At 41.8% G+C, this 25,724-nt stretch overlaps 1 protein-coding gene across 3 annotated transcripts; it reads left to right on the top strand.

Moving 5' to 3' along the window:
- Positions 1–1,209: 1,209 nt before the first annotated feature.
- Positions 1,210–24,256, top strand: Gins4 (GINS complex subunit 4). Of its 3 annotated transcripts, none has more exons than XM_070016104.1 (8): positions 1,210–1,330; positions 2,723–2,823; positions 9,415–9,501; positions 10,362–10,475; positions 14,576–14,673; positions 14,842–14,930; positions 22,013–22,103; positions 22,197–24,256. In XM_070016104.1, exons 2-8 carry the CDS (start codon positions 2,728–2,730, stop codon positions 22,291–22,293), a joined length of 672 nt encoding a protein of 223 aa, XP_069872205.1. In that variant the 5' UTR covers positions 1,210–1,330; positions 2,723–2,727; the 3' UTR covers positions 22,294–24,256. The 3 variants fall into 3 exon arrangements, with proteins under 3 accessions (XP_069872205.1, XP_069872204.1, XP_069872206.1); XM_070016103.1 differs by having other exon boundaries at positions 2,709–2,823; XM_070016105.1 differs by lacking the exons at positions 1,210–1,330; positions 2,723–2,823 and adding an exon at positions 3,385–3,455.
- The last annotated feature ends 1,468 nt before the right edge of the window (positions 24,257–25,724 follow it).

Here is a 25,724-nt window from a genome sequence, read left to right as displayed (position 1 = left end):
GTTCACGACTTGCCTGAATTCTTCTCTTACCAGACCCTAGGGTCCAATTGATTAACTGCTCTAAGCTTTCTGAAATAAGACAAGAACTGAGAGCATGGTTGTCTAGCATAGGCAAGATTCTGGGTCGCATCACCTGCACCAAAAGAAGAAAGAATTAAAAAAAAAAAAAGAACATAGACCTCATTCCTTGCAATATCAATGTTGCATGACAAGAAGGGCATATAGAACAAGATCTGTATCGGAGTGGTTATGCTTGGGGAAAACATATGTTTGCAGCAAAACTAGCTGCAAAATAAAATTATTGAACCATGGCACTGAAATGGACCTTTACAATACCGACTATTTGGCTGGTCACAGGTGGTTCATGCCTATAAACTCAGGAGGCTGAGATATGAGAATTGCAATTCAAAGCCAACTCAGGCAGGAAAACCCATAACATTCTTATCTCCAATGAAACACCAAAAAGCTAGGTGTGGAGTTGCTCAGGGACAGCACACAAGCACTGAGTTCAAGTCCCAGGTATGGCACATGCACACACAAATGCGCGCGCGCGCGCGCGCACACACACACACACACACACACACACAACAGCCATCTATTCATAATCCATGAAACACATTCTGAAAGACACAGTTCAATTGTCCCTTTCTTCTGGAAATCCTTTTCAAATATATGGGTGCTTCTTCGGCCCCATGTAAATTGCCATTCTTTCACGAGATGTATTCATTTTCTTCCCAGTTCTGGGGCTCAACCTAGGGTCTCACTTAGGATAGGTTAGTGCTTTACCATGGAGCTGACATATTCTGTTGCAGTTTTTATAACATGATTAGCCAGTCTTTTCTAGCCAGTCACTATACCATAGGAAAATTCTCACTCTTCGAGTTGATAGAGAAGAGACACACTAGAAAAGCCAGAAATGACATTTTTCACAGAAAGCAAAAGACAGCAGAGCGAAAGGCATGAGCAAGGCAGAGAAGAAATATTGGCATCACACAGATAACAAAAATGTGTAGTTGATTGTGCTCGGCACTCAGCCAGGTGGCGAGCGCCTCCTCCTGGTCATGCTGCGTGCTGTCAGCCTAGAATGAGCAATAATCGCCTCCAGCCTCCCGCCGCTGTTTTCCGGAAGCCACTACGCAGGCGCTGTGCAGCGAAGCGAGTCCCCGCCCCCTGGTGCGCGGAGTAAAAAAAAAAAAAAAAAAAAAAAAAAAGGCTGCCTTGTGCCTTCTCCCAGAGACGTGATTGGTTAGCGCCGCTGGTGCTCGGTGACGTTGCACGGGAGCGCAAAGTTTGTGAAGGAGCGCGGGAGTTGGATCGCGGGAAGAGGCAGGTAAGGCCGGGGCGGGCCTCGAACTTGCTATTCTGCCCTGCTTCCGCTTCCTGGCGCGGTCTGAGAGCGGCCTGCTTTTCCAGGGCGCCTGTGCCTCCCGGGTCCCGTGCTGACCAGCTCGCTGGACGGCCCTGGATCCGTGGCGCCGAAAGGGGGGGAGGAGGATGAGAAGGGGGAGGAGGATGAGAAGGGGGAGGAGGATGAGAAGGAAGGGCGACGAGGCCCCCAGGTCCTCACCCTGGGTGCCAGTGCCGCGTCTGTAAGCACGCAGTGAGGTTAGCTTTGTGCACAGCTCGCAGGCTACTCGGGTCATGGTGCCCCAGTACTGCGCCCGCCACCACACAGATGCCCAAACAGCCTCTGAGGCAAACGACAGCAAAGACAAGTTAAAGGAACTATTGTTTTCATTTGTTTTTTATTGTGCGGGTCCTGAGGCTCGAACTCGGGGGGGGGGGGGGGGGTCTGGGCGTTGTCCCTGAACTTTTGTGCTCCACACTTAAGCTCTGCCACTTGAGCCACACAGCTCCACTTCCAGCTTGTTGATGGTTCATTGGAGCTATGAAACTCATGGACTTTCCTACCCAGGCTGGCTTCAAATCAGGATTCTCAGACCTCAGCCTTCTGAGTAGCTAGGATTGCAGATGTGAGCCATCAGTACTTGTTAAGGACTATTTGTTGTGTAAGTACTTAAGGTGTACAATAATGGAGATTGTTACAGGGTTGATAGGTACCTTTGAGGAGCTGATATCTGACCTGAACCTAGAAAACATGAAACTAAAACTAACTGGGCACTGGTGGCTCTGGCCTGTAAGCCTAGTTACTCAGGAGTCTCATATGGGGAACGGGGTTCAAAGCCAGCATGATCAGGAAAGTCCATGTGCAGGTGGGTTGGCGGGATGAGGGAGAAGCTCTAGAGCGAAGGACAGTCCTAGGGCATGAATTCAGGGCCTGGGTTCCTTCCCTGAGCTTTTTTTGCTCAAGGCTAGTACTCTACTACTTGAGCCACAGCTTTGTTTCCAGCTTTTTGGTGGTTAATTGGAGATAAGACTCTCTTACTGCTCAGGCTGACTTCAAACTGTGATCTTCAGATCTCAGATTCATGAGTAGCTAGGTATGAGCCACTGGTGCATGGGCTTAATACTCTTCATTTCCAATTAGCCAGCTTTGAGTGGAAAAGCTAAGGGACAGGGCCAAGGTCCTTCCTGAGTTCAAGCCCCAGTATCAGCACACACAATAAACAAAATATTGCTCCATGAGGTCTCTAGCCAGAGGCCCCTATACCACAAGGAATTTTTCCCTTACCCAGATACCTAGTCCCACCTGTTACTGAATGAATGGAAAACACCTTGCAAGGTAATGCTTCTTGAATTCTCATTAGGTTCCTGGTTTCAGAGACCATGACAGAGGAACTGGATTTCATAGGACAGGACTCAGATGGGGGCAGTGAGGAGGTGGTCCTAACTCCTGCAGAGCTCATTGAAAGGCTGGAGCAGGTGAGCATCCCAAATGGAATCCTTTCATTTTATTTCTAACCTTTGAATTTAGTCCAGTTGTGCCAGTGTCGGGGACCAGAGAATGAAGAAATGGAATTCAAGGTTTATTTCAAGAGAACAGGTACCAGATTGTAATTACCTTCTACCCAAAAAGTAGAAGTGTTAGAAAACTCATAATATCAAAATCTTCAAATGGGCTAGTAAGGGACAGCTTTGGACTTACTTAATAGGACTTATCACAGATCAAGGATTTAGTTGGTATGTACAAAGACATGGAGGTGTTCTACAGACTTGTAAATTCTGTACTCCAGTCCCTCAAAATACCGACTGTTCCCCTGGAGAATGCCTGGGTTAACAAGAATGTACAGAGGTACCTTCATGAAGGGAAAATGAGTCATTTTTTACTTTTCTTCCCCCATATTTTCTTGAGTCAGCTTTTAATAGTTCTACTGTCTGCATAAAATAATTTTGATATGTTATTGTTGCTACAATGGCAATAATTTATTATTTTTTGTGTTCCAGCAACTGTGTTAAGTTTATTGTAATCTCTATTTTGAGACGGGGTCTTGCTATGTACACCAGGCTAGCCTCAAACTCCTCCTGCCTTAGCCTCTCAAATGTTTGGGTCCCAGGTATGTATCACCCTAGCCAGCTGTATTAAATTCTTTATAGCTATCTTGTCATGAAATTCATCAGACCATCTAGATTTAAGTAGATGTAATCTCCATGCTCTCCATGCATGGTAACACATACCTGTAATTCAAGTCCTTGGTAGGCTGAGGCGAGAAGATTGAAAATTCATCTTGGGCTACATAGTGAGGACTTGTTCCCCAAAATACATCCTTCTGTAATATTAGTCTATTATTAGTCTATTGTGTAACATGACGTAAGTTAGATAGCTTGTCTCCACTTTCAGGCTATAAAAATGCATAGTAACTACACCGAGTAGTGAGGATTAAATAGGATACTCTGTGTAATGTCTGTGCATATTGTCAGACCCATAAGAACTCACTGACCTAGTGGGGCAGATACTTGTTACCTGTTTAATAGATGTGGAAACTGAAGCTTGAATATGTAAACTCCTATCCAGGTGCTGAGGGCTAGTGCCTGTAATCCTGCCTTCTCAGGAGTCTAGGCTTAGAGGATCATAGTTCAAGGCCATTTTGGGCGGGAAAGTTTTCCATATTTCACCTACAATTAATTAGTAAAATGATAGACTGGAGGTATGATAGAGTGCCAACCATAAGCAAACAAGCTAAGCAAGAGCACAAGGCCCTGAGTTCAAGCCCTAGTACTAGAAGGAAAAAAGATAAAATACTTTGCCCAAGGTCACATGTGGAAGCAGAACCAAACAAAAACTTAGCTCTGGTCACTTGATATGCTGGATTTTGAACTCAGGGCTTTGACTCATGCTTGTTATTGCTCCCAATACATGCTCGTTATTGCTCCCAACCTCACTTCTTGTATCTGCTACCTTACTCTTGACCCCTTTAACTGCCCTTTCTGGAAGTCATGTGTTTTCTCCTCTAGAGTTATTTTTTTCCCTGACATATGCTACCATGAATGGCAAAGCTGAAGGAAGATAGTGTTTTTGGTTCTTGTTTTTATTTTTTGTAGTTCCTGGGAATCAAAGCCAGTGCTCAACCACTTAGCTACACCTCCAGCCTTATATCCTTAAATTTTGCCTTACTGTTTAGCTGGGATTGTTTGTTTGTTCGTTTTTGCAGTGCTGGGGATGGAACTCAGGGCTTTGTGCATGCTAAGCAAGCACTCTACCACTTGAACCCTGCTTCCAGCTCTGCTTTTTATTTTTTGAGATAGAGTCTCCCTAAGTCATGGAAGCTTAACTGAAACTGTAATCTAGTCTGGCATTGAATTAAACATCCTTCTAAGTTTAGCAAGAATTCTTAATCTGTTTTTATATAAGAAGCTAGTTAAAAAATTCTACTCCTTCCTAGAAGAATGCACAAATAAAAACCCACAACCCATGTAGAATTTTGGATATTTATTTCTCAGAAGAGAAGACCAGAGTGGCCAGTGGCCATATGAAAAAGATGTTCTGTCCTTTTAGTAATCAGCAACATGAATATTAAAATCACAATGAGCCAGGCACCAGTGGCTCACACCTGAAATCCTAGCTAGTCAGGATGTTGACATCTGAGGATCAGGGTTCAAAGCCAGCCTGAGCAGGAAAAATCTGTAAGATTCTTATCTCCAATAAATTACAAAAAAGCCAGAAGTGGTTCAAGCTCAGGGACAGTGCCTAGACCTTGAGTTCAAGGCCCAGGACTGGTACCAAAATAAATCATAGTGAGTTATCATTTCATACCAATTTGAAATGAAAAGGTATATCAGTAAAAAATGTGGCAAAATGTAGAATAATTTGCAACTTACATAAGGGGGACATAAACTGGTGCAGTCACTTTGGAAAATAATTTGTTATTGTCCTGCAAAAGTTGAAGGCATACATGACTTGAGAGCCAGTAAGTCTACTCCCAGATATATATCTGAAGGAAACTTCCCTGTGTAGATGAGGAAATTGAGGAAATATATACAATATGTTTTAGATTGCTTGTAATAGTTGAAAATAACCCAACAACATGTTGGATAAGATACTGCAGCCTATATACCCAGTAGAAAGCAAGCAGAATGCTTGCCTGCACACATGAAACCCTGGGTTTGATCCCTGTGCACTGCGAAAGTAGAATAAAAGGAAAGGGGTAAAATACAAATTGCAGAAGAAATCATTTGTATACAATTCACAGGCTAGCAAAACTTCAACATAGGGATTTTTATTTCTGTTTGGATTTTATTTTTTCAGTTCTCTTGATTGAACCAAGGGCCTCATACACCCTCAGCCAAGTTGGATTTTTAGAGGACACAATTCAACTCATAACAAGAACAAACACATTATCATTAAGAATTGTGATCAGGTGGGCTGGGAAGTTGGCTCGGTTGTAGAGTGCTTGCCTCACATGCATGAGGCCCTGGGTGGGTTCGATTCCTCAAGTGGTAGGGTGAGCTGAAGAGCTGAGGGACAGCACCCAGGCCCAGAGTTCAGTACCCACGACTGAGGGGGGAAAAAGAAAAAAAGAATTGTGACCAGGAATGCTGGGGTATGATTAGTAGTGTGCTTACCTAGGATTGTCAGGGCCCTGGATTTGATCCCTAGTGTCACATGCATACGCGTGCGTATACACATACACACACACAAATTATTTTGATTAAGAACCAGATCAGCCATTTGAAGTTTTTTTGTTTTTGTTTTGTTTTTTTGTGTTAGTATTGGAGCTTGAACTCAGGTCAGGTCCTAGGCCCTGTTCCTGAGGGGTCCCCCCCCCCAAGGCTAACACTCTACCATTTGAACCATAGCTCTATTTCTGACTTTTTGGAGGCTAGTTGGAGATAAGGGTCTCAGTGAACTTCCTGCCCACGCTGGCCCTTGAAACCTTGATTCTTAGAGCTCAGCTCCTGAGTAGTAAGGATAATAGGCATGAGCCACCAGTGCCCAGCTTTAAACATTTTTTAAAAACACCATTAAGCACACATTTCTCAAACAACAAATTTTGAAAATGCTTTCAAAGTTTTATACTCATAATACAATTTTATAACATAAGTGTACAATCTCCCCAAATCCACTTTATTTTATCCCAGTATGCCTTAGAAGTATTGGTATTTTCTTTGTCCTGTCATGAAAAGGTTGGAAAACATATAAAGAAATAGGAACAAATACAGTGAAGCTATAAAGAAAATTAAACACTAAATTCAGGCTGATGATTACTTCTGAGGAGCATGTAAGAATTTTTCAAATGATGAGAATATTCTTTAATGAATTTGTGTACACACACAAGTGTTTATATCAATCTATTGAAAAGTAAACTGCTTTTCAATCTGTAAAGTGCTTTTTGCTATATAAATTTATTTATATAGCAGTAGGGTTGAGAAAAGGAGGGCTAGAATGCTTGCCTTACATGAAAGGCCCTGGGTTCAGTCCTCAAAACAAAAAGTTAAAAGAAAAAAGAATTATAGGGCTGGGAAGGTGGCTCAGTGGTAGAGTGCTTGCCTTGCATGCATGAGGCCCTGGGTTCGATTCCTCAGCACCACATAAGCAAAAAGAAAAAAGCCGGAAGTGGCGCTGTGGCTCAACTGGTAGAGCGCTAGCCTTGAGCTGAAGAGCTGAGGGACAAGTGCCCAGGCCCAGAGTTCAGGCCCCACAACTGGACCAAAAAAAAAAAAAAAAAAGAATTATAGCTAGGCACTAGTGGTTCACATCCATAATCCTAGCTATTCAGACTGAGATCTGAGGATGGTGGTTCCAAGCTACCTGGACAGGAAAGCCGGCAAGACTCTTACTTCCAATTAACCACCAAAAAGCTGGAGTTAAAGCTGTGGCTCAAATGGTAGAGAACCAACCTTGAGCAAAAAAGCTAAAGGACATCACCCAGTTCTGAGTTCATGCTCTAGTACCAGCAGACATACACGTGTGCACACACACACACACACAATCAGTCTTACAGCTTTCAGCACTATTGCAGCAGCCAGCTCAAGTACTTAGATGAATTTTTATGATTGTAGCAGTACCCAGTATTTAATGTGTCATGATGATCATAATTGGGGAAACAGGAACTCAAGCACATCAGAAAAAATAGGTTGAGCCTGATTGGCATATAATTCTGAGCTAAACTAAAACCCAATTTCCTGTTAATTGAAAGATAAGTATAGCTTTCCTTAGTCACTTTGGATATTTTAGTTCTGTAAGGCTGGATAATCTGCAAAGTGTACAGAGCAGCTGTAGACTTGAATTCTTTTGGTGAGTCTTTATCCTTTGGGGCTGTGTGGTGGGTTTCTCAGTCTGTGTTTTTTCATCAATAAGGTAAGGATATTTCTGATATTATGATGAATGAAAAGTTTTTGTAAATTGAACATCAGGAATGAAGAATGTTTAGATTGAGTGTTACTTTTTATCCCGTGAAGCACAGAAAGTAATGTTGCCCCCTGGTGGGAAGCAGCTGCTGAGGAAGTAGGAAGGTGTTTCCTGTTAATACTACTTGGTAATAGCTAGGGCTAGACCACTAGATGGCGTTTCTCAACAAAATAACTGAGGTAAATAGTGCATTTTAAAATGTTGATTGAGAAGTATGACCCTGCAGCCTGTCAAAGTCAGGGCGTTCTGGGTGGTCTGGAGACCTAGCTTATCTTTTTTGCTGGCTCCGCAGCCCACTGCACCTGTTCCTGCGGAGCTGGCACTCAGGGATGGAGGTGCAAGATGAGCACCATGTTCGCAGACACCCTGCTCATCGTCTTTATTTCCGTGTGCACCGCGCTGCTCTCCGAAGGCATAACCTGGGTCCTGGTTTACCGTACAGACATGTAGGCGGAAGTGGAAAAACAGAGTAAAAAAATGGAGAAGAAGAAAGAAACAATAACAGAGTCAGCTGGCCGACAACAAAAAAAGAAAATAGACAAGAAGAAAAACAATAGAAGATTAACAATAGAGATCTATCAATGGTTTGAATGAAATCTGTGTTTGCAATTGGTTTTTGTTTTGCATCTGGTCGTGGGGCCTGAACTCTGGGCCTGGGCGCTGTCCCTCAGCTCTTCAGTTCAAGGCTAGCACTCTACCACTTGAGCGGCAGCGCCACTTCCGGCTTTTTGTTTGTTTGTTTATGTGGTGCTGAGGAATCGAACCCAGGGCCTCTTGCATGCAAGGCAAGTGCTCTACCACTGAGCCACCTTCCCAGCCCCTGCAATTGGTTTTTGTTTTACTGCCCTAATAGGAATGTTCAATTCCATATTTGATGGTAGAGTGGTGGCAAAGCTCCCTTTTACCCCACTGTCCTACATCCAAGGACTGTCTCACCGAAACCTTCTGGGAGAACATTCAGAAGATTCTCGGCCAGGTGGATTTCTTGGCCCACCATCGCCTTCTGGGAAGTTCTGTTGACCACATGCAGAAGCCTTTAATTTTTTTAATTCTTTTTAGTCCCTAATTCAGACTGGCAACTGTTTCATAGCAAGATCCATGGGCAGCCATAGTATTTGAGCCATTTTCTAGTTTTGAATTACTTCTCAATGTTTTGGATGTAATAGGAATGAGAATGGAACCAACAAATAAGATGGTGCTTTTTCTTTTGTAGGTGGATTGATTAAGTAAGTTCTGTGGATTTTTTTTTACATAATTAAAAAGAAATATCTTTTTTATTTTGCTTTCATACATGTTTTCTGTGGGACTGACACTCAAGGCTGTGTGTATATGCTTTGTGCCAAGGAAGTTGACCCTTACACGCAATTAAGAGAGCTTGAAGAACAATTTAGTTTGTATAACTAAACTTAATTAGAACTATTCATTGTTTTTTAAAAGCTAAATATATCAATTGAGATCAATAAAGAGCCAAATTTTTAGCTAAAAAAATGTTGATTGAATAAAAGTTGTGAATACAAAAGAGGTAGAGAAGCCATCAAACATGTTTCCAACTTGTAGGGGAATAGTTTTCTTTGCCTGAGGTATCTGAGTTTTCATGGGCTGTGAACTGACTCACCAGGTTGTTTTGCTCTGTTACGATATTCATTTTTCTCAATATTGTTCTTTAGGCCTGGATGAATGAAAAATTTGCTCCTGAGCTGCTGGAAAACAAGTGTGAAATTGTAGAATGTGTTATAGAACAGCTAGATCACATGGTAAGAGTTGGTTCTTTCTGGTTACTAAGGAAGAGACTGTTAAAAGCATTGTGACCTGTTTGGATCATCCCAGTACTCTCTGAAAAAAACATATGAAATTAGTTATTTACATTTACAAATAACTTGTGCTTAGTAAATACCTAGATGTCTAAAGTCTAAAGACTTGCTGTTATTGGTGGTATACTTCCACATGGGAACAGTTGACTAGAGCAGGCAAAGCACACCCTTTTCAGTATGCTGTGCTGCTCCTTGTGATCCATGGCAACCTATCTTTTTCATACCCCTTACCTACCTATCCCTACAGACATTTACATTTGTGGCCCTTGGCTTAAATGGTCTGGGCTCCAGGTTATTACCAAAGTAATAAAGCTACCAAAGTGTAGCTTTAGAATGTGTTTCTCAATCAGTGTTTTAATTCCGCTTTTTAAGAGTTCCTACACATATGTGCCCTGTCTGTACTGTATTATCTCCTTTACAACTGGGTTGGAATCCTGGGCTTTTGTGCCTGATCAGACTCAGCTTCTGTTCAAATGGTCATTTTCTAAAAGTAAATGATGTAAATGTTTGAATTTTCACAGAGACTATAATCATTTTTATTTGTCCAATTAACAAAAATTATGTGTTAGGAGGCAAAGGCTAGGAGGACTGAATTTAAGGCTACGAAACAAGACCTTGTCTCAAAAGCAAGCAAAAAAAAAAAAAAACAAGAAAAATTGAAAATGAGAATTTATATGTGTAATTTTTGTTTTAGTTGAAACATAGTCTTTTTGGTCCTAAACTTTGCCAATGGTAATGGCGGTTAGTCTTTGAATATCATCTTCTTTTAATAAACTTCAGTTTCTCTTTTAATTTTAATATAGGAAGAAAATCTCAAAAGAGCCAAAAAGGGGGATCTGAAGGTCAGTATCCATCGAATGGAGATGGAGAGGATCCGCTTTGTCCTCAGCAGCTACTTGCGGTGTCGACTCATGAAGGTCTGACATAGAGATAGCTGTAGATGTTAAGGCAGTGAAGTTTGTAACTGACCTGAATGTTCCAGCAGGAAGTAGGGATGAGGTCTGAGGATGCTGCTAAGAGACCAACATTGGTGTCATCAAAGAGCAAGGAAAGCAAAAGAGCATTCTGGGAAGCATAACTGAAATGAAGGTGGGACAACCCCAGAGATACAAGACATTTTTGATTCATTTATTTGGCGTATGAGTGGGGCCCCTAGAGTTACAATGGGGCAGTGCTAAGAATAGAGTTGTTTGCACTGGTTGAATTCAAGATAATATTGATTAGGGTAAACTTATTTTTAAAGTAATTTGGTAGCAGGGCACCAATGGCGTACTGTACCTATAATCCTAGCTACTCAGGAAGCTGGATAGTGGTTCAACGCCAGTCTGGGCAACAAAATCCATGGAATTTATCTCAAATTAACCACTAAAAAGCCAGAAGTAGAGCTGTAACTCAAGTGGTTAGAGCTCTGGCCTTGAGCAAAAAATGCTCAGGGGCAATGCCTGGGACCTGAGTTCAAGTCCCAGGACCAGTACAAAAGAAAAAATTACTTTGTGCCAGACACCAGTGGCTCATACCTATAATTCTAGCTACTCAGAAGGCTGAGATCTGAAATCAAGGTTCAGAGCCATCCCTGGCTTAGAAATCCACAAGACTTATCTTCAGTTAACACCAAAAAGATAGACCTGGAAGCCTAGCTCAAGTGGTAGAGTTCAAGCAGTGAGTTCAAGCCCCAGTACCAGCACAGAAAGTTATTTTTTAATAGTTTTTTATTGTTACTATAAAGAGAGTATATAAAGGGGTTACAGTTACATACATCTGGTAAACAGTACATTTCTTTAAATTCAGGGCTGGGAAGGTGGCTCAGTGGTAGAGCGCTTGCCTTGCATGCATGAAGCCCTGGGTTCGATTCCTCAGCACCACATAAGCAAAAACAAAAAAGCCGGAAGTGGCGCTGTGGCTCAAGTGGTAGAGCGCTAGCCTTGAGCTTAAGAGCTGAGGGACAGCATTCAGGCCCAGAGTTCAGGCCCCATGACCAGACCCCCCAAAAAAAAAAAAAGAAAAGAAAAAAAAATTCCATCTGTCAAATCTACTATATCTTGACATTCTATTATGGCTCGTGGCCATCTAACCTATAAGGTTAGGTTATACCACAGGGCTCTAGGGCCTAATCTTTTTATCACCTGATATGTTACCCAACTCTTAACACTTCTATGTCATCAACAGTTTTGATGCATATATGTCATCAAATCTGATTCATCAACAGAGTTGAACCAGTATTTCACCAGAGACTTCACTGCACATTGAAAACTACCCATTAAGCCAACCACTTAGAACTTTCCAATTTAAGCTTTTACCCAGTCCCATGTTTAAAGTTTTTACACTAGAGTATCAAAAAAAAGTGATTATATTTTAATACAAATATATATATAAGAAATGAAAAAAAAAAAGATGTACAATATGCTTCCCCATCCCCAACTACCAGAACAGGCCACTTACCTTTTTACCTGTTCTCCTTTGGACTAGAAATCCTCTTTGTGTTGATTATATCATTTTTTTCCCTTTCACAGTCCATCTTTTGGAGTCATCTTATTCTATTGTAATTACACTTATTAACTTGAAGACCACTAGTCCATATTTGAAGATATACTACCTTCTTTCTAGTTTTGAAAAATTAAGGAATTTGCTTATGTCCTCTTTTGATTTTAGTAATCTTTCAAGATTATGAAACTACACATACCAATATGTATCTATACCTATAGATACATTGAGTTTTGTACTCAGGGCCTTATGCAAGCATTATACCTCTTGAATTGTATTTTCAGTCCTTTTTGTTTTAATTATTTTATTTAATGTGGTAAGCCCAGAGCTTATTTTTATTATCTTTAAGTAGTTGTACATAGGAATTGCCAGTCAACAAAGCAGTTAATGAGTACAGTACGTCTTGGTCCATGTCACCCCTTTCAACATTTGTACCCATCCGTCTCAACCCACCCCTTCCCTCACTTAATTTTGTAGAATATACATTGGATTTTGACTGCATTTGTCCACCCGTCCTCTCCTTAACCTTACCCTACTCCTTTCAAGTACCAGTTCCTGTTGTTTAGTTTGTCAAATTATGATTTTGCCTTTCTAAGAAATGACTCTGTTTAAATACTCCTCTTAATCTACTGTGTTTCAGTTAGTCCTCAAAAAACTAAATGTAGAACTACCCTGTGATCTAGCAATTCCACTCTTGGACATTTATCCAAAGGATTAGGAACTAGGATACAGTAAAGCTGCCAGTACAACCATGTTCATGACAGAACTATTCACCATAGCCAAGATTTGGAATCAGCCAGACACTTTTCAATGGGCACATCTATCAAGAAAATGTATATATACACAATGGAATTGTACTCCTGTATGAGAAAGAATAATAGTGCATCATTTGCAAAGAAATGAAAGGACCTGGAAAAAATGACATTAAGTGAAGTTAGGCCCAAGAGAGACAAAGGATACATGTTTTCTTTCATATGTGGAATCTAGAGTTATTTATAAATATATAATTAAATACCTTGGGTGGTATGCAAGTGTATACAAATGTTTTAATTATTTTTTAGATAGGATCTTGCACTTTTTGCCTGGGCCAGCCTCAAACTAATCCTCCAGTCTCTACCTCCAAGTAGTTGAGAATACAGGTTTGAGCTTGTTTTTATTATAATAAGTGATAAAGTAACAATTTGCATATAAAAGAAGAAAGGATTTCATAAAGATAAGCTTCATACAAATGTTTATTTATCTGGGACATAATTGGTCCAAGTCCAAAAAAAAAAGATGCATAGTTCTTTGTAACGAGTGCTAGTTCCTACTCACCATTGTCATTTCTCTACTTCTGAGAGACAGCCACACTACAGACCAACCCCCTCCTTTTTTCTGAAAGACACCTTTTTGTAAAAGCTTGTAGTGTTTTGTTTTGACTGTGAGTTGTTTAAGTCCTTTGCATTTTTTCAACTCTCATTGTTGCCTTCATTCTTCTAATGTTACTATATCTTCTTGGCTAGAAAGATGTACACATCTTTCCAGCTTCTGCAGGAATTTCAGTTTTAGACTACCCTGTTCAATTACATACAACATTAAATGAAGTCCCTTCTCTTCAATTCCATTTATAATTATGTTTTTAGGTTTTTTTGTTTTGTTTTTGTTAGTCATGGGCTTGTAATCTGTGCATGGGTGCTGCCCCTGAGGTTTTCCACTTAAGGCTAGCACTGTACAATTTTGAGCCACAGCATCACTACTGGTTTTCTGGTGGTTAATTGGAAATAGTCTCACAGAGGCCAGGCTAGCTTCAAACCACGATCCTCAGAGCTCAGCCTCCTGAGTACCTAGGTGATTACAGGCATGAGCCACTGTTGCCTGGCTATATTTTTAGGTTTTATTTAATGAAAGCCTTCTATCCCTTTTTAACTCTCCTTTCCAGAGTCTTTATTATTTCTGTAAGTTCTGGGATACCTCTCTTATAGTCCTGAACATAGGTCTGATTACCAAGAGTCTTAACCATAAACATGAATGCTTTTCATTTTGTCAAGTTTCACTTGTTTTGTATCTGTGTGCTGCTGCTGTAGATGAAACCTGGAGTCTTAACAATGTTAGGCAAGTGCTCCCCTACTGAGCCATACTCCAGCTCCTTTTGTTTGTTTGTCTGCCTGTTTGTGGGGCTTGAACTCTGGGCCTGGGCGCTGTCCCCAAGCTCTTCAACTCAAGGCAAATGTTCTACCACTTGAACCACAGCACCACTTCTGGTTTTCTGGTGGTTAATTGGAGATAAGAGTCTCACAGATTTTTCTTGCCCAGACTGGCTTTGAACCTCGATCCTCAGATCTCAGCCTCCTGAGTAGCTAGGATTACAGTTCTGAGCCACCGATACCCAGCTCTTTGTCAGTTTTTTGTTGTTGTTGTTGTTTTTGTTTGTTTGTTTTTTACTTTTTTGTCGGTCGTGGGGCTTGAACTCTTTGTCAGTTTTTTATATTAAGCTTAACCTCTTGGAGAAAGCAAGTATCCTGATAGATGTTTTTGTGATTTTTATTTGTCCTCACAGATAGAGAAGTTTTTCCCTCACATCCTAGAGAAAGAGAAGACGCGCCCTGAAGGGGAACCTTCCAGCCTTTCTCCAGAGGAGTTTGCCTTTGCCAAAGAGTAAGTGAAGCAGGAAGCATCGAAGTGCCTTTCGTTGGCTTGTAAGCATGAGTTTGCTAGCTATGTCCATCAAGCCAATCAGAGAGCCTCCTTGGTGGCTTTCCACCAAATAGCTCTGGGGTACCTCCTTCCAGTTATGTACCACTATTTGAACTTCGTGTGTTTCAGGTACATGGCTCACACAGAGACCTACCTTAAAAATGTCGCCTTAAAGCATATGCCTCCCAACTTACAGAAGGTGGACCTCTTGAGGGCAGGTAAGCAGAGCCTTCTCCAGCCCAAGATCAAATGTTCTCAGGTACCTGACAATAGGATCTTCATCCTTACTCTTTTTTATTTCTTGAATATGGAAGAAACAAGTATGTATATAAGCAGTGAAGAGAAGAAAAGTATTTTGCTTAAAAACAAAACAAAAATAACCAAATGCAGATGCAAAAGGCACTGTTCAACATTACTTTTGTGTTCTTCACACTAGGGTGAACCCTAATAGCTGCCACCACAAATGTGAGTCCACTCATATCTTCAGCTGCACAATCCTTCGGCAGCATCTCCTGGGTGTCCACAAAGCCCTACCTCCTCAACCACTGCTGATGGAAAGAGCAGGCAGACATGATATCCACTGGCAGATTCTAGAATGTGCATGGACTATCTAGCTAGAAGGAGGACTTAAACAGGATGCTCACAAAACATCAATCAGAGCCAGACACCACTGGCCCATACCTGTAATCCTAGCTACTCAGGAGGCTGAGATGTGAGGATCACAGCTTGAAGCCAGCCTAGGGAGAAAAAGTCTGTGAGACTTTATCTCCAATAAACTACCAAAAAGTTGGAAATGGAGCTATGGCTCAAAGTAGTAGGATCCTAGCACTTAAGAAGCTTAAGTGCCCAAGCCCAAAGTTCAAGTCCCAGAACTGGCACACAGTAAAACATCAATCTGGAGTTCTTCTTAACCTCTAGCAAGAACTTCTCAGCTTTGTTGTGAGGTTTCCGTAGCTATGATTACCAGAAGGGAACTAGACTGTGGGAAGAAAAAGAGAAAGCAGCAGGCCCAACCTCTATCCTGAGTCTTCTTCACTCTAACCTCTGCAATCTGTTAAGAAAAGGGAGTTACAAATCCAACCTTTGGCTCAGGTGAAATCAACATGCTTTAGTCTTTCATAACTGTATCTAAGCAAGATAAAGCTCAATTGCCAGGCCAAGCCGAACAGTTCTCTAGGAAACTGGAACCTGCCTCATTTACAAACTAACCTTGGTGTGCACTGAGGTGTACTGAGGCCCTGGGAACTTGTCCCTCACCCGGCCTGAGCTGGCCATTGTTCTGGGAATTGTTCTGCTACCCCTGTACTGGTAGAACAGTGTCTTAGTCTGTATGAGCTGTTCACAGTTTTTGAAGTTGGAAAGTCTAAACTCAAGTCATCAACAGGTTGGGCATCTGGTAAGAATTTGTCTCTCATGGTGTCCTCTCTGTTCTTCTGTGGTAGAAGAGTAGGCAAGGAGGCCTCTTTTATGAAGTCACTAATACCATTCTCTGTGTACCCTAATCTCATTTAATGAGGACACCAGTCAGACTAGATTATGCAGGCTCTAATGGCCTCATTTGAACTTAATTACCTTCCTAAAAGCCCTTTCTCCAAACAGGATCCCATTCCTAAATAATGGGAATTAAAGCTTCCACATAAGAATTTTGAAGGGGCGGGCTGGGAAGGTGGCTCAGTGATAGAGTGCTTGCCTTGCATGCCTGAGGCCCTGGGTTCGATTCCTCAGCACCTCATAAACAGAAAAAGCCAGAAGTGGCGCTGTGGCTCAAGCGGTAGAGCACTCGCCTTGAGCTGAAGAGCTGAGGGACAGCGCCTAGGCCCAGAGTTCAGGTCCACGACCGGCATAAAAAAAAAAAAAAAAAGAATTTTGAAGGGGCGCAGTTTATCCTGTAACACCAGGAGCAAACCAGACACTAGATGTGTGCAACTCTGGAAAACAGTTTTGCTCAGCCTGCCTAAGGAAAACAATAAAAACACCCAATCCATATTCAGTTCCCTCCCTCTCAGCCACTTTCATCTTCACCTTAGAGCAGGAAAGGTCTAAGGACTCTACCCACATCACTTCCCCATGTCACCTCATCCAGTAGATCACAGTAGCTAAGAAGCAAGTAATGATGGAGCATACATACACCTGACTGGAACTAGATCTTGACATTGTCTAGTGTTTCTGCTTGGTGCAGGGAGATACCAAAAACAAGCATGTTGGCCAGAGACCAGTAGCTTATGACTTAAAACTCTAGCTACTTAAGAAGCTGAGATCTGAAGATTGTAATTTGAAGCCAGCCAGGCAAGAAAGATTGTGAGACTCTTATTTTCAATTAACCACCAAAAAGCCAGAAGTGGAGCTGTGGCTCAAGTGGTAGAAGACTAGCCTTGAGCAAAAAAAAAAAAAAAAAAAGCTAGAAGACAGCATCCATTTCACAGTACTGACCAAAAATAAAAATTAAAAATGCCTCTAGTATGTCACTTATGATCTAAGGACAAAAGCTGAACTGGAATTAGAAGCTGTTCAGTGGTACTGCAGCTGCTGCTGTCTCCTTGAGTTCTGTGGAGATTGTAAATCCCACAGGATTTTTAGGGCCGGGAGCAGTATAGGCATGATGAGCCCAAGCTAGGTTTTTGGAGTCAAGCTACCCAGTGGGGCCAAACTAACTGTTGAAGTTAGAGTAGTCCTAGCACCCTTGAACAGCCAGGTTACCCTCCTTACCTTTGAAGCTGGTTACCATGAATCCCATCCCAAAGATGAAGAAGCCAAGGGCAGTAGAAATCTGAACCAAGCTCTTAGAATAGAGAAGTATGGGCATGTGCTTTGAGTATTGCCGTTGTTGGCCACCTTTAGGACAAATGGACTCCAGAGAAGAGGAGCTATTAAATAGCCAGCTTGGGGCATGTACTGACTGGAAGTGGGGGTCTGTAATAGAAGAGGGGTGGCAGCAGTCTTAGCCTGTAGTGGATCAGGGAGGGACCACCTTCATGTTAAGATCATATTCCTGAGTAACATGCAAGACTATCACCACGACCCAAGTTTCCTGAGCCATTGTGCAGGTTTGTACCTCACACGTCTCAGGCTCACTCTCCTACAAGTGCATCTCTGCTTCCTACATCGCCGAGTATTGCCACCAATGGGGGCTTTACTGTGTGCATGGTTACCAGCCATCTAGAGAGACCATGTGTTAGGCTCACTTGTGCCCTCCAGGGTGGGCAGTATCTCATACCTGTGGCTTCACTTTTGTTGTTTGTGTTTGTTTTTTTAAGTAAGTACTGGGGCTTGAACTGAGGGCCTCATATTCTCACCCAGCTTTCTTACTCAGAGCCAGCGTTCTATCTCCTAAGTCACATCTCCGGTCCAGTTTTTTGTTGGCTAATTGGAGATAGAGGCTCAAAGGCTTTTCTGCCTGGGGCTTCCACCCTCAATCCTCAGATCTCAGCCCCTGAGTAGCTCGGATCACAGATGTGAGCCAGTGGAGCCTGGCTATGGGTTTATGGTAGTCATGGTCCAAAATGAGTTCATGGAAAATTCTAGAAATAACTCATAAGTTGTCAGTTACATGCCATTCTAACATAAAATCGGCTTGTGAACTGTCACAAGTTCTTGTGTTCAGGTTATTCTTACATGCTAGCCTCACGAGACCTCATAACACCTAAACTTTTTACTTCCATCTCCTCATGTAGGCTTGTAAGGGTTTTGTTTTTGTTTTTGTCATGGGTCTTGAACTCAGGGCCTGGGTGCTGTCCCTTAGCTCTTTTGCTCAAGGTTAGTGTTCTTCCACTTTGAGCAACAGCTCCACTTCCAATTTTCTGGTGTGGCTAATTGGAGATAAGGGTTGCATAGTCTTTCCTGCCCAAGTTGGCTTTGAACCATGATCCTTGGGTCTCAGCCTCCTAAGTAGGTAGGATTATAATCATGAGCCTCCAGTGCCTGATGACTTTTATGTTTTATATCATCACAAGAATAAGGATGAACCAGAGGCCTATAGCTCATGCCTATAATCCTTAGGAAGATTGCAGTTCAGAGCAAGCCCTGGCAGGAAGGTTTACTAGATTCCATCTCCAAAATAACTAGCAAAAGATAGGTGCTAGAAGGTCGTGCCTTGTAATCTTAACTACTCAAAAGACTGAGATGTGGAGGATAATGGCTTGAAGCCAGCCAGGGCAGAAGAATTCATTAGACGTCTCCAAAATAACCAGCAATAAGCAGGGGTGGCAGTGGTTCAAGTAGAGCACTAGCCAAGCCAATGTGAGGCCTTCCACTCCCTTTAAAAAAAAGAAAGAAAAGAACCCTATAGATTCCTCCCCCAATTACTTAAGCTAAGCCAAAACTTTGGCCAAGTAGCAAGGTATAAAATGAACCCACAAAAATCAGTAGGTTTTCTGTATACCAACAATGAGAAGATTGAGACTGAAACCAGGAAAGCAACACCATTTGTAATTGCCTCAAAAAAATAAAATACAGGGGCTAGTAATGTGGCTTAATGGTAGAGTGCTTGCCTAGCATGCATGAAGCCCTGGGTTCAATTCCTCAATACCACATTAGCAGAAAAAGCTGCAAGTGGTGCTGTGGCTGAAGTGGTAGCGTGCTAGCCTTGAGCAAAAGAAGCTCAGGGACAGTGCACAGGCCCTGAGTTCAAGACCCAGGATTGGCAAAAATAAAATAAAATTCCTAGGAATTAATCAAAGATGTGAAAGATCTCTATGATGAAAAATTTAAAAATCTGGGAAAAAGAAATAAAAACAGATTTAAGGAAATGGAAAAAACCTTCCATGTTCCTGGATTGGAAGGATTAGTACTGTGAAAATAGCAATACTGCCCAAACCTATCTACAAATTCAGTGCAATACTCATCAGAATCCCAACAACATTCTTCAATAATACAGAGAAAGCAATCCAAAAATCCATATGGAGTAATAAAAGACCCTGAATAGCAAAAACAATCCTTAGCAGGAAGAACATTGTTGAAGGAATATCAATACCAAATTTCAAACTCTATTATAAAGTCATAGTAATAAAGACAGCTTGATACTGACACAAGGATAAGCCTAAGGAGCAATGGAATAGAATAGAAGACCCAGAAATCAGCCCACAGACCTATAGCCACCTAATATTTGATAAGGGATCCAAAAACACAGGATGGAAGAAAGCCTCTAGGGCAAATGATGCTGACAGAATTGGCTATAGACATGCAGAAAACTTGAGCTAGATCCTTATATATTACCCTGCACCAGAATCAGTTCCAAATGGATCAGAGGCTTCAATATAAGGCCAGATACCATGGAAACATTACAGGAAGGGATAGGGGAAACACTAGGGCTCCTGGGCATGGGTTGAAACTAAGTAAAGATCCAGAATCACAACAAATCAAGGAAAGACTAGATACATGGGATTGCATAAAAATGAAGGAATTTCTATATGGCAAAGGACATAGCTAGCAAGATAAATAGGAAGCCCAGAGAATAAGGGGAGGATTTTCTAGGTATGCATCAGACAAGGGCCTCATCTCTAAAATGTACTTAGAGCTAAAAAAAATTAACCCCACCCCCAAAATACCCTCAAAGAAACAACTCAGTTAATAAATGGGCTAAAGACTTAAAAGACCTTTTAGAAGAAGAATGGCCAATAGACACATGAAGAAATGTTGAACATCTCTGGCCATAAAAGAAATGCAAATCAGCTGGGCGCCGGTTGCTCATGCCTATAATCCTAGCTACTCAGGAGGCTGAGATCTGAGGATCACAGTTCAAAGCCAGCCTGGGTAGGAAAGTCCATGAGACTCTTATCTCCAATAAACCACTAGAAAACCGGAAGTGGTGCTGTGGCTCAAGCAGTAGACTGCTCGCCTTGATAGCACCCAAGCCCAGAGTTCAAGCCCCACAACCGACCAAAAAAAAAAATGCAAATCAATATTGAGATTCCACCTCACCCCAGTTAGAATGACCATTATCCAGAAAACTAACAATAACAAATGCTGATGGGATGTGAACAAAGGAACTCTATTACACTGTTGGTGGGAATGTAAACTTGTTCAACCACTGTGGAAAGCAGTATGGAAGTTCCTTAAAAGACTAAACATACAGCTTCCCTATGACCTAGCAATTCGATTTCTGTGCATTTCTCCAAATAGACTATAAATGAGGCCACACTAAAGCTACCACATACCCATCTTCATTGCAGCATTGTTTAACCCAGCTGCCCCTCAGTTGATGAATGTGGTACATACACATAATAGAATTCTGCTCATCTATCAGAAAGAATGATATTGTACCATTAGTAACAAAATGGAAAGACTTGGAAAAATTATATTAAGCAAAGTAAGCCAGACCCAAAGAAACATAGGTTGCATGGTTTCCCTCATTTAGAATTTGCCTATAAATCTAGAAGCAAGCACAATGGATGGTAAAAGACAAATAAATTACATTTGAATAGGATAATAAACAGATTCTAAACATTCACACAGTGAGACTAAAGGAGGATATACTTAGGAGAGGATCACAAAGACTCAATAGGTGCATATGATCATATACAATGATGTTTATCAAAATGAGCTTCCAAGAAATGGAAATGAGGTTCTTATTATTTTTTATTATTTTGCTTTCAGTCTTGGGTCTTTTTTTCTGCTTTTGTTGCTGTTTTTGATTCTGTACCTTTTGTGTATAAGTTTATCTGTTTGGGGGAGGGTAAGAGAAAGCATAGAAATAGTGGGACAGGGGCTGTGAAGTTGGCTCAGTGGTAGATCGCTTGCCTTGCATGCATGAAGCCCTGGGTTCGATTCCTCAGCACCATATAAGCAAAAAGAAAAAAGCCAGAAGTGGCGCTGTGGCTCAAGTTGTAGAGCACTAGCCTTGAGGTGAAGAGCTGAGGGACAGTGCCCAGGCCCAGAGTTCAGGCCCCACGACTGGACCAAAAAAAAAAAAGAAATAGTGGGACAAAGGGTGCATTAATTCAGCAGTGACACTCAGTAGACTCTATGTTGAAAAGAATTACATAACTTGTCGGGAAGGGAAGTTGAGAGGGGAAAACCTGGGAGAAAATGAAGAAAGAGGTGACACTGTTCAAAAAGAAATGAACTCCTTATCTGACTTATGTAACTAACCCCTCTGTACATCACCATTACAAAAATAAATAAAGGATGAGTATAGTATATAAGATACTTTGAGAGCAAGTGACCACATTCACATAATTACAGTAATATAATGTATTAATTATTGTTATTAATATTTTACTATGCCTGATTTATAAGTAAAACTTTATCAAGATTTGACCTTTTTAGCTTCTCATTTCCTAATTATGTGTTTGTTTTTTGGCAGTTCCCAAACCAGATCTAGATTCATATGTGTTTCTGAGAGTAAAAGAACGGCAAGAAAATATACTAGTAGAACCTGAAACAGATGAGCAGAGGTAAGTGGCCTGGGTGTCTTCACAATGGGAAATGTTCTTCCTAATGGAGAGCCGGCCAAGCTCTCCACATAAATTCCTGTTCTCTTTTTTCAGGGACTATGTGATTGACTTGGAAGAGGGCTCCCAACACTTGATCCGATATAAAACCATTGCACCTCTCGTTGCTTCTGGAGCAGTTCAGCTAATTTAAAAATAAACAAGTGTGAAGATATGGAATCCCAGAAAACATAAGAAAGTCTATGCCACTTTATGCCTAAGAACAGTAAGGAGATGTTGCTCCGGACAACAGGCCTATCTCCCAATGCTGTGGGCCACTAGGAATCAAGGCAGGAATGCTACACTGCCATCTCAGCCAGCATCAGCAGGTGGGGCCATTGCTCTGCTTGTTCTGAATATGAGGCAAATAAATAAGACTGTACATCTTTTCAAAATTAAGCAAAAATTCTTTTTTAAAAAAAATTACTGTTATTGTAAAGGTGATGTAGAGTAGTTACATGTCTTGTAATGCGTTACCCCTTCCCTTTCTCTCCCTGAGTTTTCCCCTCTTGTCCTTACCCACAAATGGTATAGTTCATTTTTGCTACAGTGTCTAGTGAGTACCACTGCTGTTTGTTCACCCTTTGTCCCTTTATTTCTGTGTCCCCTCCTTCTCCCCCCCCCCAGATAAATGAACAGACAAGACAAAAAGAAAACAAAAAGTCCTCTTGTTACCATCTGTTCATTTCAATAAATATCATTTTATATAAGATGATCAGAACAAAGCTAAGTCTTAAAAAAGATTTTACTGCCAGGCACTGGTGACACATATCTATAATTCTAGCAACTCAGGAGGCTGAGATCTGAGGATCGTGGTCTGCAGCCAGCTTGGGCAGGAAAGTCTGTGAGACTCTTTAACCACCAAAAAGCCGGAAGTGGAGCTGTTAACTCAAGTGCTAAAGCCCTAGCCTTGAGCAAAAATCTAGTGCCCAGGCCCTGAGTTCAAGCCCCCATTAATGGCAAAAAACAAAACCAAAAAACCCAGCTCTATGGAACCTTCATTATTCAACTTAAAACCAATTCCTGTTGCTTAACTGGAGATTACAACTAAAGCAACAAGCCACGGTTAAATTTGAGGCTGTTGACTGAAGGAGCCCTTGGACTGCTCTTAGCTTGCTGCCTGACAAAGTAGGTTCTTCCTACTGCTAAGCTGCAGCCGGGTCTCAGGCAGCTTTGCTGGCCAGCGTCCAGCTCATCTGGCTATCCCTGGCCTATGAGCAGAGCAGCACTCAGTGTCCTGCTGTGTGACCCTAGCAATGGCTTTTCTCGGCTCCTCCTTTTTCTCCAGAGAAATGGATGAGCTAGCTTGTTGTGAGTGGAGGATCTTGTGCTGATTGAGATGCATACACAGCCAATGAATTATCACCTTGAAATGCATATAAAGTAACCTGTGTTGTTCCCTTGTTTCTTGCTTGATGAAAAGTCTGGTAGAGGGGAGGGGGACAATGGGGAGCAAGTTTATTTGAAGTACAATATATACATGTACAAAAATGTCATAGTGAAAGCTATATGGTTATGCACACTTATACATCACTCAGGCAGCTGAGACAGGAGAATCTAAATGCCAGCCTGGGCTACATAATGAACCTCTATCTCAAGTAAAATACATGTATACATACATACATACATGCATGCATACAAACAAAACAGATCTGGGCATGATGGCTCTCGCTTGTACTCCCAGGTTCCTGGCATGCAGAGAAGGATTACATGTTGAGGCCAACCAGGGCAAAAAGTATCAAGACCCCCACTTCAACCAACAGGCCTGGCATAGGAGTACTAGCTATATGGGATATATAGATAGAAGGACCAGTCTGAGGCCAGCCTTAGACAAAAGCAGAACCCTGTCTGACAAATAACTAAAAACAAAAAGGACTGGAGGCATGGTTCAAGTGGCAGATCACTTGGTAGCAAACACTAAGCACTGCGTTCAATTCCTATCACCAGAGAGAGAGAGAGATTTTCAGTAACTGTAATCTGGGAGAGCCAGTGGGAAATTGCTACATTGTCAAGGCAAACCAGTCAGTGAAAGCCAAGCAGTTTCTGTAAATAAAAGCATTTGACCTTCTTGGGCTTGTTTTCAAGAGCAGTTCTTTTTTGGTTTTTGGTTTTTTTGGGTCCGGTCATGAGGCCTGAACTCTGGGCCTGGGTGCTATCCCTCAGCTCTTCAGCTCAAGGCTAGCACTCTACCACTTGAGCCACAGCACCACTTCCAGCTTTTTTTTCTGCTTATGTGGGGCTGAGGAATCGAACCCAGGGCCTCAGGCATGCAAGGCAAGCGCTCTACCACTGAGCCACCTTCCCAGCCCTCAAGAGCAGTTTTATCCTCTTGGGCTTCTTATTACACATAGGTATTGAGCATACAGAGTGCCAAGCAAAGTTTAGGGCACTGAAGTTAATCCCTAATAAAAGTCATTGTCCTTGTCCAAGTAGTATGATAAGTGCCTTGCCAAGAATTAGAACAGGATGACTTAGCTGAGAGTGACCAGTTCTGGAGAGTCTCTGTGCAAACATTTAAACCAAAGTCTAGATAATCAGATGGACATGCAGAGATCACAAGAGAGAGCTCTAGGCTCTCTCAAGACAGCTTATACAAAAGTCCTACAGCGGGGCTAGGAAGGTGGCTCAGTGGTAGAGTGCTTGCCTTGCATGCACGAGGCCCTGGGTTCAATTCCTCAGCACCATATAAACAAAAAGAAAAAAGCTGGAAGTGGCGCTGTGGCTCAAGTGGTAAAGCACTAGCCTTGAGCTGAAGAGCTGAGGGACAGTGCCTAGGCCCAGAGTTCAGGCCCCACGACCAGACCCCTCCCCCCCAAAAAAAGAACAAGGGCCGGGCGCTGGTGGCTCACGCCTGTAATCCTAGCTACTCAGGAGGCTGAGATCTGAGGATCGCGGTTCAAAGCCAGCCTGGGCAGGAAAGACCGTGAGACTCCTATCTCCAATAAACCACCAGAAAACCGGAAGTGGCGCTGTAGCTCAAGTGGTAGCGTGCTCGCCTTGAGCTGAAGAGCTGAGGGACAGCGCCCAGGCCCAGAGTTCAAGCCCCACGACCAACAAAAAAAAAAAAAAAAGAACAAGGCATGAGAGGCAGGTTGGGTCCTGATTGATCTTCATAGAAGGCCTGAGGCATAACAAACAAAGCAGATGCTAGTGGTAAATTGAGATCCCAGCCCAAGTCTCCCTTGTCAGTCTCACCAGTATGGTACTATGGAGCCAGGAAAAGTGGGCTGTTGTCCAGAATAATTCTTAAGTCTTAATGCACATGGCAATCACCTGAAGATTTTGTTAAGATATAAATAGGACTGGGCAGGAGTGGGGCAGGAAATTAGTAGTAGAGACCCTGGATTCAATCCCTAGCACTAGGGCTTTTTCTTTTTCTTTTTCTTTTTTTTTGTTTTGTTTTGTATTTAGCTAAAAATTTGGCTCTTTATTGATCTCAATTGATATATTTAGCTTTTAAAAAACACAACAAATTTCTAATAACGTTTAGTTATACAAACTAAATTGTTCTTCAGGCTTTCTTAATTGTGCATAAGGATTATTTTTCTCTCTCTTTTTTATATTTGTTTTTTTCAGTGTAGCTAC

The sequence above is a fragment of the Dipodomys merriami genome, unplaced genomic scaffold, assembly GCF_024711535.1.
Source record: "Dipodomys merriami isolate MVZ:Mamm:240054 unplaced genomic scaffold, mDipMer1.0.p SCAF_12, whole genome shotgun sequence".
In the NCBI taxonomy this organism is placed as follows: domain Eukaryota; kingdom Metazoa; phylum Chordata; class Mammalia; order Rodentia; family Heteromyidae; genus Dipodomys; species Dipodomys merriami.
This window is presented reverse-complemented; position numbering and strand designations above follow the sequence as displayed.